At 48.3% G+C, this 18,188-nt stretch overlaps 1 protein-coding gene across 2 annotated transcripts in view; it reads right to left on the bottom strand.

The window, feature by feature from the left end:
• Slc35f3 (solute carrier family 35 member F3) overlaps positions 1 to 18,188 on the bottom strand; it is a 221,141-nt gene that overhangs the window by 9,526 nt on the left and 193,427 nt on the right. For both annotated transcript variants that reach the window (XM_087900607.1, XM_087900608.1), the window contains one exon: positions 3,789 to 4,008. In XM_087900607.1, coding sequence (XP_087756733.1) covers positions 3,789 to 4,008 — 220 coding nt within the window. The remainder of the gene's footprint in view (positions 1 to 3,788; positions 4,009 to 18,188) is intronic.

The following is an 18,188-nucleotide window of genomic DNA, read 5'->3' as shown; positions in this document are numbered from 1 at the left end:
TGCTCAGGATATTTTGTCTTTTTCTACTTCCCATGTAGATTAGATCCATGTATGTCTCTCTTAGAGTCCTCATTGCTGTCTAGGTTCTCTGGGATTATGGCTTGTAGGCTGGTTTTCTTCGCTTTATGCTTAAAAACCACTTATGAGTGAGTACATATGATATTTGTCTTTCTAGGTCTGGGTTACCTCACTCAGTATGATGTTTTATAGCTCCATCCATTTTCCCACAAATTTCAAGATGTCATTATTTTTTTTCTGCTGTGTAGTACTCCATTGTGTAAATGTACCACAATATCCTTATCTATTCTTGGTCGAGGGGCATTTAGGCTGCTTCCAGGTTCTGGCTATGACAAACAATGCTGCTATGAACATAGTTGAGCACATGTCCTTGTGGCACAATTGAGCATCCTTTGGATATATACCTAAAAGTGGTATTGCTGGATCTTGAAGAAGATTGTTTCCTAATTTTCTGAGAAATCACCACACTGATATCCAAAGGGAATGTACCAGTTTGCACTCCCACCAGCAATGCAGAAGTGTTCCCATTACTCCACATCCTCTCCAGCATAAGTTGTCATCAGTGTTTTAAATCTTGGCCATTCTTACAGGTGTAAGATGGAATCTCAGAGTTGTTTTGATTTCATTTCTCTGATGACTAAGCATGTTGAGAATTTCCTTAAGTGTCTTTCAGCCATCTTAGATTCCTCTGTTGAGAATTCTCTATTTAGGTCTGTACTCCATTTTTTTATTGGATTATTTGTTTTTTTGATGACCAATTTCTTGAGTTCTTTGTATATTTTGGAGATCAGACCTCTGTCTGATGTGAGGTTGGTGAAGATATTTTCCCGGAATGGATTATTTTTCTTGAAGACTTGCAAGGCAGGTTCTAGCCTCTCCTACTTCACCGTTGGTTGAAAATCTACAGGGAATAGCTTTCACCTCAACTGGGATGTGCAAAGGAGTCAGGGTGAGGCTCAAGGGGTCAGGAAGAGCAGGTGACGATCACCTGGCTCCCCTCAGTACAGAGACAAACAACTGGAGACCTGTGGGGTCACACAGGCAGGGGGCACCTGAGACCAACTTCCGGGGATGCTGGCAGTGCTCATGAGTGAGGTTTGTGCCTCTGACAGTGGGGTTTCTGCTCTCTGGGTTTCAGCAGCCCCTTTGGAACATGAAGCCCCAGCCAGTGTCAGACAAGTATGTGGACAGCTTCCCACCCCACTTTCAAAATCCTTCAGTCAGAAGTCAGAGTCTAAGCCCTTCCCAGCCTGGGAGCTCAGGGATTCTGGGTGTGGTGTGGAAGCCCCACCTGCTCTATACTCCATGCCCTGAGACACAGGCATTTGCTGTGTGTTGGTGTGTTTCAATGTGAAAGTGCTCCCAGCCTATTTTCTGTGCCACTGTGAACTCTCCTCAGACCCTGTCCTGTGGACTCACACATCCTGGGTACAGCTTCTTCATCCAGGTCATCCAGTGGTGACCGCTTCCCTGCCTGCTTTCAAGACTGGGTAGGTTCAGGTTCTGACATTGGTATTCTGCTCAAGGACCAATAGCCGCATTATCCGCTCTCAGATTGAGCATCTGGCCACCGTGCAAGGACCCCTGGCCTAGGGCACGCATGGAAAGTGCTTGTAAGTAGAGATGAGGGCAGTTCGAGTCCCCTTCAAACAGACACCTTAGCAGCACCCTGCCCTCTGACACCAGGGCTGACCAGGGTCTCGAATGTATTATAAGACACATTTCCTTAGTTTTGGGCCTGTCCACCTGACCTATAACTATGGGTGCCCCTTCCCAGCTTCAACAAACTGTAACAGGTAAATGAAGCAATTGTTCTAATCACACAAGTCCTTTGCCGCCCCCCTGTTCCCCCAACCCACCTCTGCCACTGCCCCTGCACACAAGGGGGAACCTTGGTCATATCCTTCAGGCCTGTAAAGCTGACATTGTTCACTCAGACCCCAGGCTGGAAACTACATCACCTCTTACATCTTTGGAAATTCCCTAGTGGGAGTAGCTGCCTGTCCCAGACATCTACCTGAATGGGGAGAGATTTACAGTCAGACATGACCTTGGGCTCGCCTTCAGCTGTCTATTGTTTGGCCTCACGGATTCCGTAAGCTGTCTGAGTTTTGTATTGGCCCTGCAGCCTGCGATGGGAGGCTCCTCAGTGAGTGGTCACTCCTAAAGGAGACCGTGCCTGCATGGTGTCTGCGTGTTAGAGCATCCTGTCACCCATGTTGGCCTGGTGACCTCTCCTACAGCACCCACTGAGTACCGAAAGCCTTTGCACAAACCTGTAGTGTGTAGGGGCCAGCAGAGAACACTTGAATCAGAGGCTAACATTTCCAGACTGCATCCCAGCGGAGGGTGTTGTAAAGTTTCCTCTCCACGGACAACAGACAAGCACAGCCTGTGTTCTGGGAGTCGACTGAGCAGCTCAAGAGTATTCACACCCACATCCCTCAACCTCAGACTATTCTGTTTTCTCTGCCACATGTTCCATTGACCTTGAAATGCCCCTTTCCAGTAACAAAAATTTGCTTGGGATGTCTGCATCATGCCCCAAAGTTCTATGAAGTCTCTTGGTTCTTTGATCCCCTAAATAAAGCCTGGAAAGGCATGACCATGGATTAGTGTCCCTAGGACGTCCAAATCTTTAGCTTTGAGTCTATGTGAAGAACTTGCAGTCTTCCCAGAGATGTATTAGATCATTTATTTGCTGAAGGCTTTTCTGGGTGGCAGCCCGGGGCGTGAGTTTTTATTCCAAAATTAACCCTGCGTCTCAAAACAAGCTCTCCCCCCCGCTGTAAGCTAAAAATACCATCCAGCAGTTGACTCATGTCCCCACTGCTGTTTGTGTAACTCAGGTGGGCGTAAGCCCACCCTTAAGGTGATGTCATTGTTCCCAGGACAATGAAGCAAGGACAGAAGCAGGGGCCTGGAATCTGCCTCTTGACGGTTGCCAACATGGTTAGCTCAAGCGGGGCTAAGGAGCACTGGGCCCTGAGCATTCAGGAGGAAGGAGGAACTGATGAGCTGTGCTTTGAGTGGCCAGTGTTCTGTCCTGCTCTGTGGCAAGGTGACGAAGAGCAGAGGCAGCCCCCGGCCACCAGAGGGAGTAGGCAGAAAGCCACCGAGATTCAGTCCTTGATAAAAGGCACCTGTTTCCTCTCCAAGTTCCCGCCGATATTTGACAGTGCACTTACCGTACTCCATGCAACTGTCACGGAAATTTGGCTTGCTTTAAATTTACGACGACTCTCCTGGACAATGCTAGGCCATTCAAGCGATGTCATTGCATTTGCCCTTGATCCAAAGTTTGAAGGGGAAGGCGCCCTCCAACCCCACCCCTTGCACCACCTCTTAACTCGAACTTAGAGCTGATATTTCCGGCTACACAGTCCAGGGAAGGCTCTAGACCCATTCCACACACATACACCCAAGGAGCCACAGGAGTTCAGATGCATCCTAACCTGAGAGGCAGAATGATGTCAGTAGCTCCTAGCTGTAGGACACCCCCATGCCATTTGCTGACTCCCCGCTTGGCACACACTTTATGGAACGCTGTGGAAATGCTTGGGATGTAAGGTGTTTTCATGAATGCTTATCTAGCATGGCTGCTCAGCAAGGAGGTCTGCAAATCACAAGAACTGAACGTGGCTGAGAACCGGAAGGGCAGCGGTCACAGCTGAGGCTTGTTGTCTAAGACATGCAGCCCAGTGAGCCGAAGGGCAGGTTCTGGTTGGCATGACCGAGAGAGGGAGGAAGACAGACGATAGGGAACTTACCCTCACTCCCATGAATCTGTCCCTGAGAACGATCCACGACAGCAAGAAAACAAAGGCTTTGTTGCAGCAGAACAGCACGGAGACATCGGTAGCGTTTATTTTCTTTATTGCGTGTAAGTACAGGTAGTTCGTGAGCGTCCAAAGGACACCGAATGGTGCTGCCTTGGTAAAGAACACTTTCAAAGTCAAGCCATTGTCTCCAAAAAACCGACAGCATTCCCTAAGACAAGGAAAGAGAGAGGAGAGAGAGGCAGCATTACACAGGGGTTGTTCAGATCATGACCTGTTATCTACACAGCTAACAAGTGGAAGAGAATACAGGCAGTTTGGGGATATGGGTCATTCGGTGAGTGTCTGCCCAACATGCAAGAGGTCCTGGGTTCCAACCTGCACCAGCCTGGAATTCCAGCATTTGGGAGGAGGAGGCAGGAGAGTCTAAAATTCAAGGTCTTCCTCAACTGCTCAGTGAGTTTGAAGCCAACTTGGGCTACATGAGACCTTGCCTCAAAGGAAAAACAAGAACAAAAAAGGAAACAAAAGAAAGGACGAGGTCTTTTACTTGTTATTTTTACTACTTATTTACGTGTCTGTGTGTCTCTCTGTGTGTATCTAACCGGGTGTGCAGCGGCCTGTGGAGGCCAGACGACGTTACAGCCCCTGGAGCTGGAGTTTAACTTTAGCTGTGACCTATGATTGTGATCTGCCCCACATTGTGCCCTGTGGTTCGTCCAGTGACCTGATGTCACAGACCAGACTGTCCCTTGATGGCTTCCATAGCAGATGTGCTGGGGGTTACCTGACTGGAGACTCAGCTCCGCAGTGGCTGACTGAAGGACTCTGCGGCTTTCGAGCAGAAAAAGAAAGTCATTGCCGGGGCATCTGACTTGCGAACCGAGGGCTGCAGGCTCAACAGTTTGGCCACCTGCGCTGAGCCCAGGAGTCCTGGGTGGCCTCTCAACCAGCCAGTACCAAGTGGAAGGCTCCAGTCCCTAAGCTGGTCATAAACTGTTCGAGGGCAGCACTGTTGGGGTGGCGGCACAGTGCCCCTCTACCTCCCAGACTGGGCTTTGCTGTGAGACCTTCTGACAGCCTCCAGCTCCACTTTCTGTGGTGTTTTCTAAGCCCCCGTGGCCCCGCAGGAGGGATGATGGCTTCCTTCATGTCTGTCATGTTGGTTATTGCACAGCTTCACGAGTATGCCAACAGCGGCCCAGGTTCTAGCCTGATGTGAGTACCAACTATTTCTTCTACTTCATAAGGGATCACACGTGTTACGGTATGAATCTCAAAGGTTCCCACAGGTCCACCCTTGGTGTTCCCAGGCCAGTGCTGATATTAGGGGGTGGAGCTGAGAATCCCTGAGGAGCTGGGGCTGACTGGGTGAGCAGGTTACAATGGTGGCCTTTGAAAGCCAGACCCCGGCCCTGGTTCTTGCCTCAATCTCTATTTCCTGATTCATCAAGATGGGAATGGGCTTAATCTCAGGTTCTCCCATGCCTGCTCCACATGTACCCAAGCCTTCTGCAACAGTGGACTGCGCCGTTTCTATCAGAGATGGTGTTCAACACATGAAACGACCTAAAACAGGGTGCTAGCAGGACTCCCCAATCCACTGGTGTTGCTGCTAAAAACCATGATCCACGCTGTGGCATGGGCCATCCAATGCCGGCTGGACAGCTTACATCCTCTCTGCAAATCTGTGAGACCTTCCCAAAGCCTGATGGTAGCTGCAAAAGTGAAGGGGGGGGGCGCGTAGACATGGAAGCACGGTTCGAGACTCACTTCCCAGGCGGCTGGAAAAGTGGAGCCTGTTGGTTTCTAGCACGGGAAGTAGAAATGCAAGGGTTCTTGTTCTGTGGGCCTGGAAGGTTCAGCAGGGACTCAGAATTTACGGTCAGGAAGGTACGGTTCAGCTCAGTGGATCTTTGCTCTCATGAGACGGAGGTGGCTGACCCCTGCTGGGCTAATGAGTCTCTAGCTGGTTTAAGGCCAAGGACTGAGCACTAATCTATGCTTGCTGGCTCCCCTGTGTATACCTTTAACTGCAAGGGAGAGCTGGGGAGGGGGCAGAGATTCACTCTGCCACAGAGCCCCCTCTTGGTTTACATTGAACAATAACGGAGAACTACACAACACACATTTCTGAAATTCAGGCATAAAAATATGATTTTAAATCTCCCAAGAGAAAGCTAGGAATGGTGGGACGCACCTAAATGATAGCACTTGAGGGGCAGAGACAGGAGGACCATGACTGTGAGGTTACATGGGTTACAAAGTGGGAACCCATCTCAAGAGAAATAAACAGATGGAATAAATAGGCCCCAGGAGCCATAATAGGACCAGGATGCCTGAAACATTAAGAAAATATTTTTCTAGTCATTGTTAGGTAGCCAGCCACAGACTCAAGGTGAAGACAGAATAAAGACATTTTTCATCTCACAGTGCTCGATAACTTTGTCTCCCAGGTCTCCAGAGAGAATGCATGGCTTCAACGGGAAGGGTAAACTAAGGAAGCAGCAGCGGCAGTGGCAGGGGCAGCGACAGGCAGCGGGCAGCAGCAGGCAGCGGGCAGCAGCAGCAGCAGCAGCAGGAAGCAGGAACCAGGTAGGGGTGGCAGTCAGCAGGCAGGGGCAGTGGCAGCAGCAGCAGGTAGAGGCGGCAGCAGCAGGCAGGGGCAGCAGGAGAAGTCATCAGGGAGGGGTAGCAGCAACAGGCAGCAGCCAGGAGCAGCCAGAGGAGTGTCTAGCATGTGTCTATGGCAGGCTCAGCTGGGAGGGGAGTCTCCAGGGCAGTCTTGCTAATCAATCAAAGTCAGGGAAAATAATCGTAGGTTTCTGAGATGCTGTTGGAAAAATAGCAACCAGTAAATGAAAAATCAAGACAAATTAGATTTTTTTTTTAAAGGGCAAACATTTCTGCAGGAGAAATGAGGGGTTGTTTGTGAGCGGAAGTAGTCAGTAGACAACCTTAATATGTCTCGATAGCAAAAACACTTTTAACCCCACGTTGGGGTATCATTATTTTGGAGGGGATAGAATTGAGGGACGCAGGGCCGTGGTAGAACAGAAGCCAGTATATTCGAGAAAGGCTCGAAGAACTCCATCGAGCCAATTTGACCAAGTACCAGCCTTTGTCTACAAAGCCTCGGAGGCCAGGAGGGGAGGACTCGGAGCAGGCAGGCACAGAGCAGGAGGGGCCGTGTGTACACATTTCCTTCGCTACTCATTTGGTTTGCAAAACAATGTACATGCACTCACTGAAAATAGAATCAATTAAAAACATACAAGAGAGGTCAGGCCTCTGTGGTGGAAGCTGACATGGGGCACTCTGAGGAGTGTGGTTGAAATCAGAGAGTGGGGAGGGACAGAGGGAAGGAGGGAGGGAAGGACAGGCAGATTGGATGTTCTGACCCAGAGAGACTGAGGACCTGCTCAGATATAAAGAGATATCCACACAATCTCAGCCCCACAGCCTGTGCTCCTCTTCAGTGATTTCCCATAATCCTCTCTCCTGGATCTCTGCATTATCATTTCGGTGCCTCTCCACGCTGAGACACCCACAGAAAAGCAAGCATCCCGCTTAGCCCCTCTTCTTTTTACTTTTGCCATTCGCTGGCTGCTCAATATATATCCTTCTGAGATCCACCAGAGCCTGGGAGGCACCATTCCTAATCTTCATAGAGCAGATTCCAACAGGTACTGTTTGGTGCTTGTGTGACCCTCGGACGCCTCTGATACCATAGTTGGATACCTGGTTCCTCCCAGGAGGCCCTCTTGGCTTCCAGCCCAGCTCGCTGCCCAGTATAGCCCGCTATGTTTCCAATTCCAGCCTCATGTGTGCCTTCTGCCCTTTGGAGCTGGTACGCCAGCTGCACAGCCTTCTCTGTCCCTCCACGTGGACACATCACTTTAGGCTCCTCTCTGGAGCCTCAGTCATTCTCTGAAGAGACAGCGAACAACCTGACCTATTCTGTGGGGCCAGAACCCACCCAGCTGGTCTCGTCAGTCAGTCAGTCAGTCAGTCAGTCAGTCAGTCAGTCAGTCAGCCAGCCAGTCAGTCAGCCAGCCAGCCGGTCAGTCGGTCACCTTAAATCCAGCTTTTTGGAGAACCCAATACCTTCCATGGCGATCCTGACTCTGGATGGTACCATGCCTCATGTTCCAGTCCAGACCAACCACTTTGGTCAGCTTCTCTTTTGCTCTCCTCACATCAAATTTATCACTGAGCCCTGAAGATGACTGCTCCTATATATTTTATCCCGATGGCCAGTCTGGGCCCAGGCCCCTGTCTCTCTCACTTGGGCCACCACTGGAACCTAATCTAGTCTGCCATCTGCAACCAAGCATGCTGCGATCCAGGGGAGCTAAATTACTTCAAAATAAACAGATCGAGGGTTCTACCACTTTCTGCCAAAGTCTAGGCATCTCACCAGGCCCTTGAGGGACACGTTTCCCGGGACAAGCTTCTCAGCAGGTCTTGACCAGCAGCAGCAGCATTGCGCCTCTGTCCCCACCATACGCTAATGGTGCCACCTGAGACTCATCACTCCCGGGACCCATCAGTCAACTCTGCTGACCTCTAGGGATCCAGAAGCATCACATCATTGGTAATTTCATGTGAGAAGCGAAACATGAGTCACAGCTACTAAGTGTGTAGCACTATATCAATGTGGGATATCTAATTTTCCTATGCAGTTCTCCTACTAAGTGTGTAGCACTATATCAATGTGGGATATCTAATTTTCCTATGCAGTTCTCCTACTAAGTGTGTAGCACTATATCAATGTGGGATATCTAATTTTCCTATGCAGTTCTCCTACTAAGTGTGTAGCACTATATCAATGTGGGATATCTAATTTTCCTGTGCAGTTCTCCTACTAAGTGTGTAGCACTATATCAATGTGGGATATCTAATTTTCCTGTGCAGTTCTCCTACTAAGTGTGTAGCACTATATCAATGTGGGATATCTAATTTTCCTGTGCAGTTCTCCTACTAAGTGTGTAGCACTATATCAATGTGGGATATCTAATTTTCCTATGCAGTTCTCCTACTAAGTGTGTAGCACTATATCAATGTGGGATATCTAATTTTCCTATGCAGTTCTCCTGCGTAGCCAAGTTGGCATCCACAGAGACTCTCGACCTCTCTTCCCTCTTAAAATTATTTTTTTGAATTTTGGTAAAACACACACAGTGCGAACTTTACCCTTATACTCATTTCTGCAAGGTCTGGTTCAGTAGTGTTTGCTAAGTGGGTTTTTACTGCTGTGCAGTTTCATTTGTTGAACTCTGAGCTCATGGAGCAAGAATGAGCCCCCCTTGCCTAGAAAGCCTCTGTGGTAACCTGCCTCTGAGATCGTAGGGCCTGATGGACATGGAATGTATTTGTCTGCTTGGAACTTCTTTTATCTCACACATATCTTCAAGGTTCAGCCAAGTGATAGGCTAGGCTGGGATTCCCTTCCTCTTTAAGGCTGAACAGTGGTCTACTCTATGAATGTAGGCGATTTTGAATGATTTTTTTTATCACCGCTGGACAATTAAAGCACTTCACAGTGCTCCTACTCCATCTAATGTCTCCTTATTAAATTTATGGTTTATTCATGGCATGAACTTTTATTCTACACATCTTAAACTCAAGACATGTCACCCCTGCTGTTTTAAGATGCCAGTACCCATCCACATTTAGCCATATTCGCTCCTTCCTGAGCTGCTGGTCCTCCATCTGGGGCCATCCTTTTTTCCGGAAGAGTCTCTTTCAGTGTCCCTCCTAGTGTGGACTGGCCTTCACGAAAGCTCCCTTATTTGCCTTCTCCTACTTTAGACATTTATCCTGCTGTTTTTAGTTATGTGTTTGTGAGTGAGGAGCCCATGGAGGGCAGCACCCAAAAAGGAGTATTGGATCCCCTGAGCTGGAGTCCCAGGTGGTTCTGAGCCACCAGACGTGTGCTGGGAACTCAACTCTGGTCCCGGAAGTAGGCAAGTGCCCTTGATGGTTGAGCCGTCTCTCCATTCTGTCCTCTCTTCTGAGGCCAATGTCACTGGACGTAGAAATCCAGGATTGCGTACACTTCCTGCCTTGGAATGCGACTTTGCACCGTCTTCTAGTTTCCAGTCTCTCCACTGAAAAGTCTGTTGCAAATTCTTGTTTCTGCTCCCTTTGATGACTGTGTGCTGCTCTCATCTGGCTTCTCCTTAGCATTCTGTAAGCTCCTCGCTTGGGTACGTGTGCTACAATGGCCTCGGTGTTCTTTACCCCCACAGCGGGGTCCGTCAGCTCTGGGCACTTCTTGGCCAGCACAGTTTCTCCCCTCTCTGCTTCTGGGACTCTGGTGATACACACACCAGGCCCCTCCGTGTGTTTCTGTGTTTCCTCAACACTTCCGCCTTCCTCTATAGGCCAACCTGAGTGCTCTCTACGGACTTACTCTCCAGTTCATGAATTCTCCTTTCTGCTGTGTCTAACCTGCTGTCAAGCCTGCCTACAGATTTTACATTTCTGTCACTATGCTTTTCATTTACAGCACATCCTTCAGTTGTTTTCCCAAGATGTCAGCTCTCTGGTGAAATTCTTCTTATTTGTGTGTGTTAACGTGACCAGATCAGTAGACATCACTCTGCAGTCTTCTTGTGGTAACTTCAAGATTGAAGGCATCTCTGGCTCTGCTTCTAAGTCCTATCTTCTCGTGGCTTGTTCTTTGATCAGCAGGCCCTGTGTTTCTTTCAAGGGTTTATGTTTTTTACTTGATGAAAAATTAGCTATGAAAATCCTATACCTGAAGATGATGTTACTTTCTTAGAATTCAGATTGATTTATTCATTTACTTCTTTATTATCTTGGCAGAAAGGTGTTATTTCATCTAGCTCTCTTATTCCTAGCTCACAGTCCTGTCATTGGGTGCTACTGAAAGCAATGGTTTCTTACCAACATCTCTTCTGTTTGATGGGTCTGAAGTCCAGTTTTTTTTTTTCCCCCGGGAATGTGAGACTAACAAAGTAAAGACTTGGAGCCTTTCTGCTTGGTTTCTATATCTGACTCCAGCTATCCATGATTTTGGACATCAGCCAGTGCCTGTGGGGTAACTTCAAGCAGAAGTTGGGTTCAGGTGGGCTCTCTCCTGCTGGTATCTCTAACCGGTCTTGACCCATGGCCACGCAGACATCAGTGAATTTCTGGGTTTGTCTTCTGGTCTCAGTGCATGTCACATGGTCTTGGCTGATGGGATCTGTTGGGTTCAGTCAGTCCACTCTGTGAACAGGAAACCTCTGCAAGAGGAAAAAGCAGCAGCAGATGTGAGGCCCGCTCGGTGCTTCCCTCCACTCTGGGGTCTTGTTCAAGTGTTCAAGTCCCGGCTGGACTTTTTCTTTGGTGCCCTCAAATAACTTTTGTGAAAACAATTGTTTCCCAACGTGTATAATCTTCTCAGAAAGGGTGTCAGTGTCATTGCCATAGACCTGTCCCCTCGGTTTAAGCAGCTAACATCTGGGTTCTGAGGAGGTAGGGGCATGGTCTGGGTAGGGGATAACTGCCATGCTGATGTAGGGGTAAGAGTGTGGGCTCCTACCTATCCTCAACATAATATGTATACATACTGTCATGTCGATACACACATAGATATACATACTCATATGTAGAGACCTAGTGCACACACAATGTAACAGGACACACCTTCTTAACAAAATAGCGCTGCTGACTGTACTGTGCTGTTTATCAGACTTGACTCTAGGCCTTGCGCCTTTTGGCCGACTTTTTTCCTTCTGTCCTTACCGCTCACATCTGCCCAGCTGCTGAAAACCACCATTGGATCGTCTGCATCTGTGAGTCTATTTTAGTGTTTCTATGTCATTGGGGCCATGTGATAATTTGTCCTTCTGTGCTTAACTTATTTCACTTAGCACAATGTCCTTTAAGGATCGGTTTCTGGCCCATCAGGAAGCTGGCTGCAGGAAACGAAGGGATGAAGCTGTGCCTTCCATATGCGGCTCTCAGTTCCTTCTGATCTACACCTGGGAATGGGGTTGCTGGACCCCATAGAGTGGTTTCTATTTTCAGTTTTTGGGGAAATCTTTTTACCGTTTCCCATAGTGGCTGTATTCATGTATATTCTTATCAATGATGTGTAAAATAACACCAACATTAACTATCTTTAGCTTTCTTTCAATAACTATTCTGATGGGTATAAGATTATAGTTTCTTGTTTAGTTTTTGAATTTTTGGTTGTTTGTTTTATTGCAGGATTTAGATATATAGCCATGACTGGCCTGGAACTCACTGTGTAGACCAGGCTGACTCTAAACTTAATGAGATCCCCTGTGATTAAAGTGTGCACCACCACACTCAGCTTAAGATGTTAATTTTTTTGGGTTTTATGTGTGTGGGTGTTTATATGTCTGTATGCATGGGCACCGTGCGCATGCAGGGCCCTTGGAGGCCAGAAGAAGGCGTTGGATCTGGGATGGATTACAGGTGGTGGGGAGATGCCAAGTGGGTGCTGGGAACTGAGCTCTGGTCCTCTGGAAGAGCAGCTGGTGCTCTTGACCTCTGTGCCGTCTCATCAATCCCTGCTTTGTGGTTTAGTTTGTAATTCTACGGTGATAGTCATGTGGTGCCCCAGTTCAGGTTCTCTAGGGAGCAGAACTGATAGAGTGATGCATATGGCAAAGGGATTCTTGATCGGCTTATGTGATATAGGCTAAGAGTCCAACAATGCCTGTCTTACACTGGAGAGGGTAAGAAACCAAAACCTGCTCAAAGGCTGGATGCCTCATCAGTTTGAACCTGGCACTGGAGACCTGGTGGGTTTCTGGAGAGCCATGGCTCTTCAGTCCATGCTGGAAGGCTGGAGAAGCCGGGCTCCCGTGTGAGCAAAGGAGGGCAGCGGTGGGAACAGGACAGTGCCCTCACTAGGGGCTAAGGCAGGCGTGCAAGAGCAGGCCTGCTTTTACATCACACATCTGAAGGTAATACTCGTGTGTGTGTGTGTGTGTGTGTGTGTGTGTGTGTGTGTTCCTCTTCTGCTAGTCATTCCAGAACCCTGGAGATCTAGTCCAGAGGCTTGCCTGTTAGCTGAGCCCAGATCCCATCAAGTCTTCAGCAAGAACAGCTAGGGCTGAGGAGGTGGCTCACTTGTACAGGAGCATGACACCCACGGTTTGAATCCCCAGTGCCCATGTGAAATGTCAGGTGAACATGGTAGCCCACTGCAGGGACAGGGGATCCCCAGAGAGAACTGTCTAGTGAGACTAACCATACAGGTGAACCCTAGATTTGATGAAGAGACCCTGCCACAATGAACAAAGTGGAAGAGCGATCAAGGATTATTGCTGTCATCGACCAAGGGCCTCTACATGCGTGAACATACTGGTAAGTCCATATACATGCAAATATGCACATATACTCATGCACAAATCACATACACAGGAAAATGGAAAAAGGTGGGGAGAGTAGCTACCACAAATGGAAACCTTTTCCTCCAACTACTGATTTCCTGCATGCTTCTTTATAAAAAAAAATATCCATTCAGGCTCCTTGCCAATAAATTTTATTGTCTATTTGTCCACCAAAATATGAGTAAGCAAATGCCCCAACAAATACAAAGGCAAGTTGAGGGCATTTGCAGCCTATAAGGCGTTTGGGACCCTAAGAGTTCCCTCTCATGAATGTTCTAGCCTTAGCTGTATGGCTGTTGAGAGGAATGCTGAGAGACTCAACCAGACAGCAAAAAGGTCTGGGAGGACCAGGAGGGATGCCCGTTCTTGAGCATCTTTGCTATGGACTTCTGGCCGTCTTTCCAGGTCCAGGTGGAGCGACATGCCACACCAGAGGAGACTAAAGCACCAGAGCAGCTGCCCACAGCTTCCACTTTCATAAACATGGCCACTAGTGTGCCGTCTGGTCTGCTCACACAGTGTTAGAACACATACTCACTATCTGGCATGTGCGCTTTGAGGCTGCCCATAATACTGTATAGGGCAGCTATTTCTCTTATTCTTACATTTGAATCTCTCTCTCTCTCTCTTTTCCCCTCTCTCTCCCACCTCCAGATTTCAATAGGAAGACTGTCTGTCACTTCAAGGTCCTGCCTTGTCTCTGACAGGATATTCCAACCCCCACAATGCTCTCCTATGACAAGGCTCAGTCCTGGAACCGTTTTTGCAAGACCTTGGCTTCCAACAAAGCTCATTTCTAAAGGGTGATTGGTTTCGGCTTCCTTTTCCATGAACCAATTGAACCATGCACAAAATTTCTGGCAGGCAGACCCTTGGAGTCTGCTGTGCTTCTCCTGTTGATTAGAGAGAAACTGTTATATAGAACCAGCTTCTCCATGCCAGGTGTCACTCTGTCTATTCTGGGGACTAAGAGTATCTGGGATAAGTATTGAAAGAACCTTGCTTGGGGTAGCACAAGCAGGCACAGCTGCTCCAGTGATCTCAGGCACAGAGGCTTTTACAAGGTAGAAAGACCATTGGAGACTGCAAGATGGGTTTTCTCTCCTGTCGAGGTTGACCATGAGTAGTGATAGCTGTCAGTTCTGATGTGACACAGAGGCACTTGGGAGAGCGCCAGCCATCTGCATGCACAAAGCCCAGCTCTGCCGTGCAGAGGGACACTCGTCCCCCTCTTGCCCAGCGGATCCCAGACCGTCAGAGCGGCTGGGTCTTCATTGTATTTTTCCACCTTTCAGCTGCTTCCACTCCAGTGACTCCGCTGAGCTCTCCTGAGCTGGCAAGGGCTGAATCAGGATGCATTTTCATAACACACCAGCCACATCTTCACCCCAGACTCAGTTCCTCTGGAAGAAGCTGGAGCTTGGATTTCAGAGAAATGGTGGTTTTGTAACTGGACTGGCAGAAACAAAGACATTCTAAAGAGACACGTGTGTCTCAAACCATCAGACTAATGAAACAGTAGACTCCAAAGAAATGGAAATTTCCCTAGGAATATCATGCTGAAGAAGAAAAAGATGCCATCCAGAGGGGAACTTGTCTCCCAGAAAGAGATTTTACCTAGTTCTAGCCATGTGGCAGATCACCACAGGGGATGAGATTAAACCCAGACAACGATGGGTCCATGGCGGGTGGGACCATCCAGGGCTTCCTATACAAGCATGGTCTTGGCCCTCTATATTAATTCTGATCTTACTTCAGGATTCTGAAGGTGGACTTGGGTTTGCTGGATCTCTTTGCCTCCTCCCAGTGTGTGTGGTCACATTGGATAAAACTCCTCTTCCTGCTTCCACTATTAATTTGGCTCTCTTTTTATTGGCTTATTGAGGCCAGGTGTCCAGACCTGACTTGGGACACAGGCTGTGACCCCTAAGTCAGGATCTACTGTGGTGTGCAGGAACAGGATCCTCCTGCTTGGCTGGCACCTGTCTTCCGCTGCAGGTGATTGTTTATAGCTTTGGCAAACGGCTTTTTTTTCCTTTGTGTACGAAATGTTCACTCCATCCACAGTTCAGAGTAGAGGTCATGTTGGCCTGGTTGCCGTGACAACTGGATAAATAAACACAGAGGCCACTCGGCCTGTAATAATGGGAACAGACTTGTTACCTTCACCTGAGAGTCCAGCCCTTATTTCATCCTGCCCTCTGGCAACTGCAAGAGACCTTGAGAGACACTAGTGTGTACAGGGAGTGGAGGTTAACTGAGAGGGGACCTTTATAATGTGGCTTCCATGAGGTTGTCATCCATGGTGGGAAGAGGTTTTGTGACGATGTAAATGTTTGGGGGTCACTTATGCTCCTTAATGACTCGTCCATGCTGTGTGAGTCGGTCCAATAGATTCACTGCTTGCCAAGTTCCACCGACACGGAAGGGGTGTGAATAGACATGTATTCATGTCTCCCCCGGGGGACGTTAGCGGAAAGCTTTGCTGTGTGTCATAGTTACCTCCAGCTGTTAACACAAACCTAGAGTGACCCAAGAAGAGGGAGCCTCAACAGATGAATTTCCTCTATCAGATTGGCCTATGGCTGTATCTGTGAGGCATTTTCTTGATTGCTAATTAGTGTATGAGAGCCCAGCCAGTGTGGGTGATGCTATCCCCAGGCACGTGGGTTTGGGCTGTATAAAAAAGCAAGCTAAACAAGCCAATAAGATTTCTCTCATGGTTTCTGTTTTAGGGCTCTGCCTTGAAGATGGGCTGTAGTGTGCATTACGACTGTAAGCATGGAATAAGCCCATTCCTACCCACGCTGCTTTGGGTTATCATACTGATCACAGCACAGAGGACGAACTAGAGGACTGTGATAGAGAGAAGTGCTGGGTGGGCTTTGTCCACGTGACACAGCTGGTCATCTGGGAAGAGGGTACCAAAACCGAGGAAGCATCCCCATCAGATTGGCTTGCAGACACATGTCTGGAGTATCCTCTTGATTAACAATTGATGTGGGAAAGTCCAGACCACTGTGGGTGATGCCACCCACGGTCAGGTGGTCCTAGGTTGTATGTGGAAGCAGGTTGAGCAAGCCAATGGGAGCAAGCCAGTAAGCAGCACCCCTACGGCAGCTTCTGCCTTATTTCATTCCTCCTCCTGCTTTAGCTCTTGCCTAGTCTGCCCTGAACGATGGATGCATAAGCCAAAGAAATACTCTCCTCCCCAGGTTGTTTAGGTCAACGGTGTTTATCACAGCATCAGAAAGCAAACGAGGATGGGAGTGCATTTAGCTCATTAGAAAGAAAACTTTCCGGATAACTCCCCAGCAGAACGTCTTCGATCTCAAAGCCAAGTGCGTCCTTTTCCAAAGGCCTCCTTTCTGATGCCAGGGATACTGCCAGCAGGAGAGACAAGCAGCTGAGCAGGGCACGTCTGATGAGTTTCTGAAGAAGCCAAGATGATAGAAGCCGAGATGCTAGCTCTTCCCCTTGCTCCGGCTTGCTTCCTTGCAAGGGATATGCTGATGTGTGAGACCTGGGCAGTGTGCTCGCCACTGTATGTGTCACAGAGGAAGGTTGCAGCATTCTTCAATGCCTGAGCTTCAAAAGGCAGCAATGCTTTGCTCGATGAGACGCTTCATGCAGGGGCCTCATGGATCCTCCCCATGGCTACTCATGAACTGAACAGCAGGGTGTTGGAGCTATTCATTACGCATTCTGTGATGGTTAGTGCAATTGTCAGCTTGACCAGAGCTAGAATAGTCTACAAGACAGGCCTCCTGGCACACCAAAGAGGGCATATCTAGGTTAGATTAGCCTCTGTACATGCTTAGAGGGGTGGTCTTGCATCAGTTAACTTAGGTAGGTGGTGCCATTCCCTGGGCCGGGATCCTAGGCCGTATGGAAAGGAGAAAGTGAGCTGCGCAGGAGCATGCTCCATTCTCTCTGGCAGAGGATGCAATGCATCCTGGTTATCACACACGTCTGCTACTGTGACTTCCCCACCACAAGGGACTGTATCCTTGAACTGTGAGCCAAAGGAAACCCTCTCTCCCTTAGGGTGCTTTTGGCAGGGCATTTCTTCACAGCTACAGAAGTAACTAAGACAGGTTCCCCAGCCTTTAGTCTTTTATTATTTTGTTACTTGGGTTAATATTTCTTGCAGTCTTTGGCTTTTCTCAGTGGCGCCTAAGCAATATCTTGGTCTTGTGATCTGTCTGCTACTACTGGTTACAGGAACCCAGGGTCCAGCTGGGACAGTCAGGCATGGAGTCGGGCATCCTGCCTCACTAGGCATCAAGAAATAGCTCTGGACTGAGCCCAGCTCACTAAGGCTGTGCATACATGGGAATCAAAAAGTAAAGGGGCAACCCCCCCTCAACTGCCCACTTTATGCCTGCTATCTCTTCCTAGAGAGAGTCCTCATAGACCCAGGCTATTCTATAGTAGTATATTATTTGTGTTTTAATAAATAAATAAATAAAGCTTGCCTGAAGATCAAAGGGTAAAGCAGTCATACTAGTCAGTCATACCAGCCGGGGAGTGATGGCTCACACCTTTAATCCCAGGACTAGGAGACAGAGGCAGATGGATCTCTGTGAATTCAAGGCAACCAATCCAGAAACAGATCCAGAAGGTGGTGGTTCACATCTTTAATCCCAGTGTTTGGGAGTCACACACTTTTAATCCTAGCACTAGGGAGGTGGAGATAGGAGCCATATGGCTGGGTAGAGAGGGGACTAATAAAGGGGAAGAGACAGGAACTCACTGGAGTGTGGAGTCTGAGGATTCGTGGAGATAGGATCTTGCCCTTTTGGTGTGATGATTTGGTAGAGGTAAAAGGTCTCTCTAGTGTTCGACTGTTTTGCTTTTCTGATCTTCAGCTTGAACGCCAGTATCTGTCTCTGGGTTTTTATTATTCGTGTTACATTTGGCACCCAGTACTTGACTTATGAATTCATGAAAAAACCTTTTGCTTGTGGCTTTACAGTCACCAATATAGGCTGGAGCTACACATTACTGA

The sequence above is a fragment of the Myodes glareolus genome, chromosome 22, assembly GCF_982192425.1.
Source record: "Myodes glareolus chromosome 22, mMyoGla1.1, whole genome shotgun sequence".
Lineage (NCBI taxonomy): Eukaryota > Metazoa > Chordata > Mammalia > Rodentia > Cricetidae > Myodes > Myodes glareolus.
The sequence above is the reverse complement of the archived record's forward strand: the minus strand, read 5'-3'. Positions and strand labels throughout refer to the sequence as shown.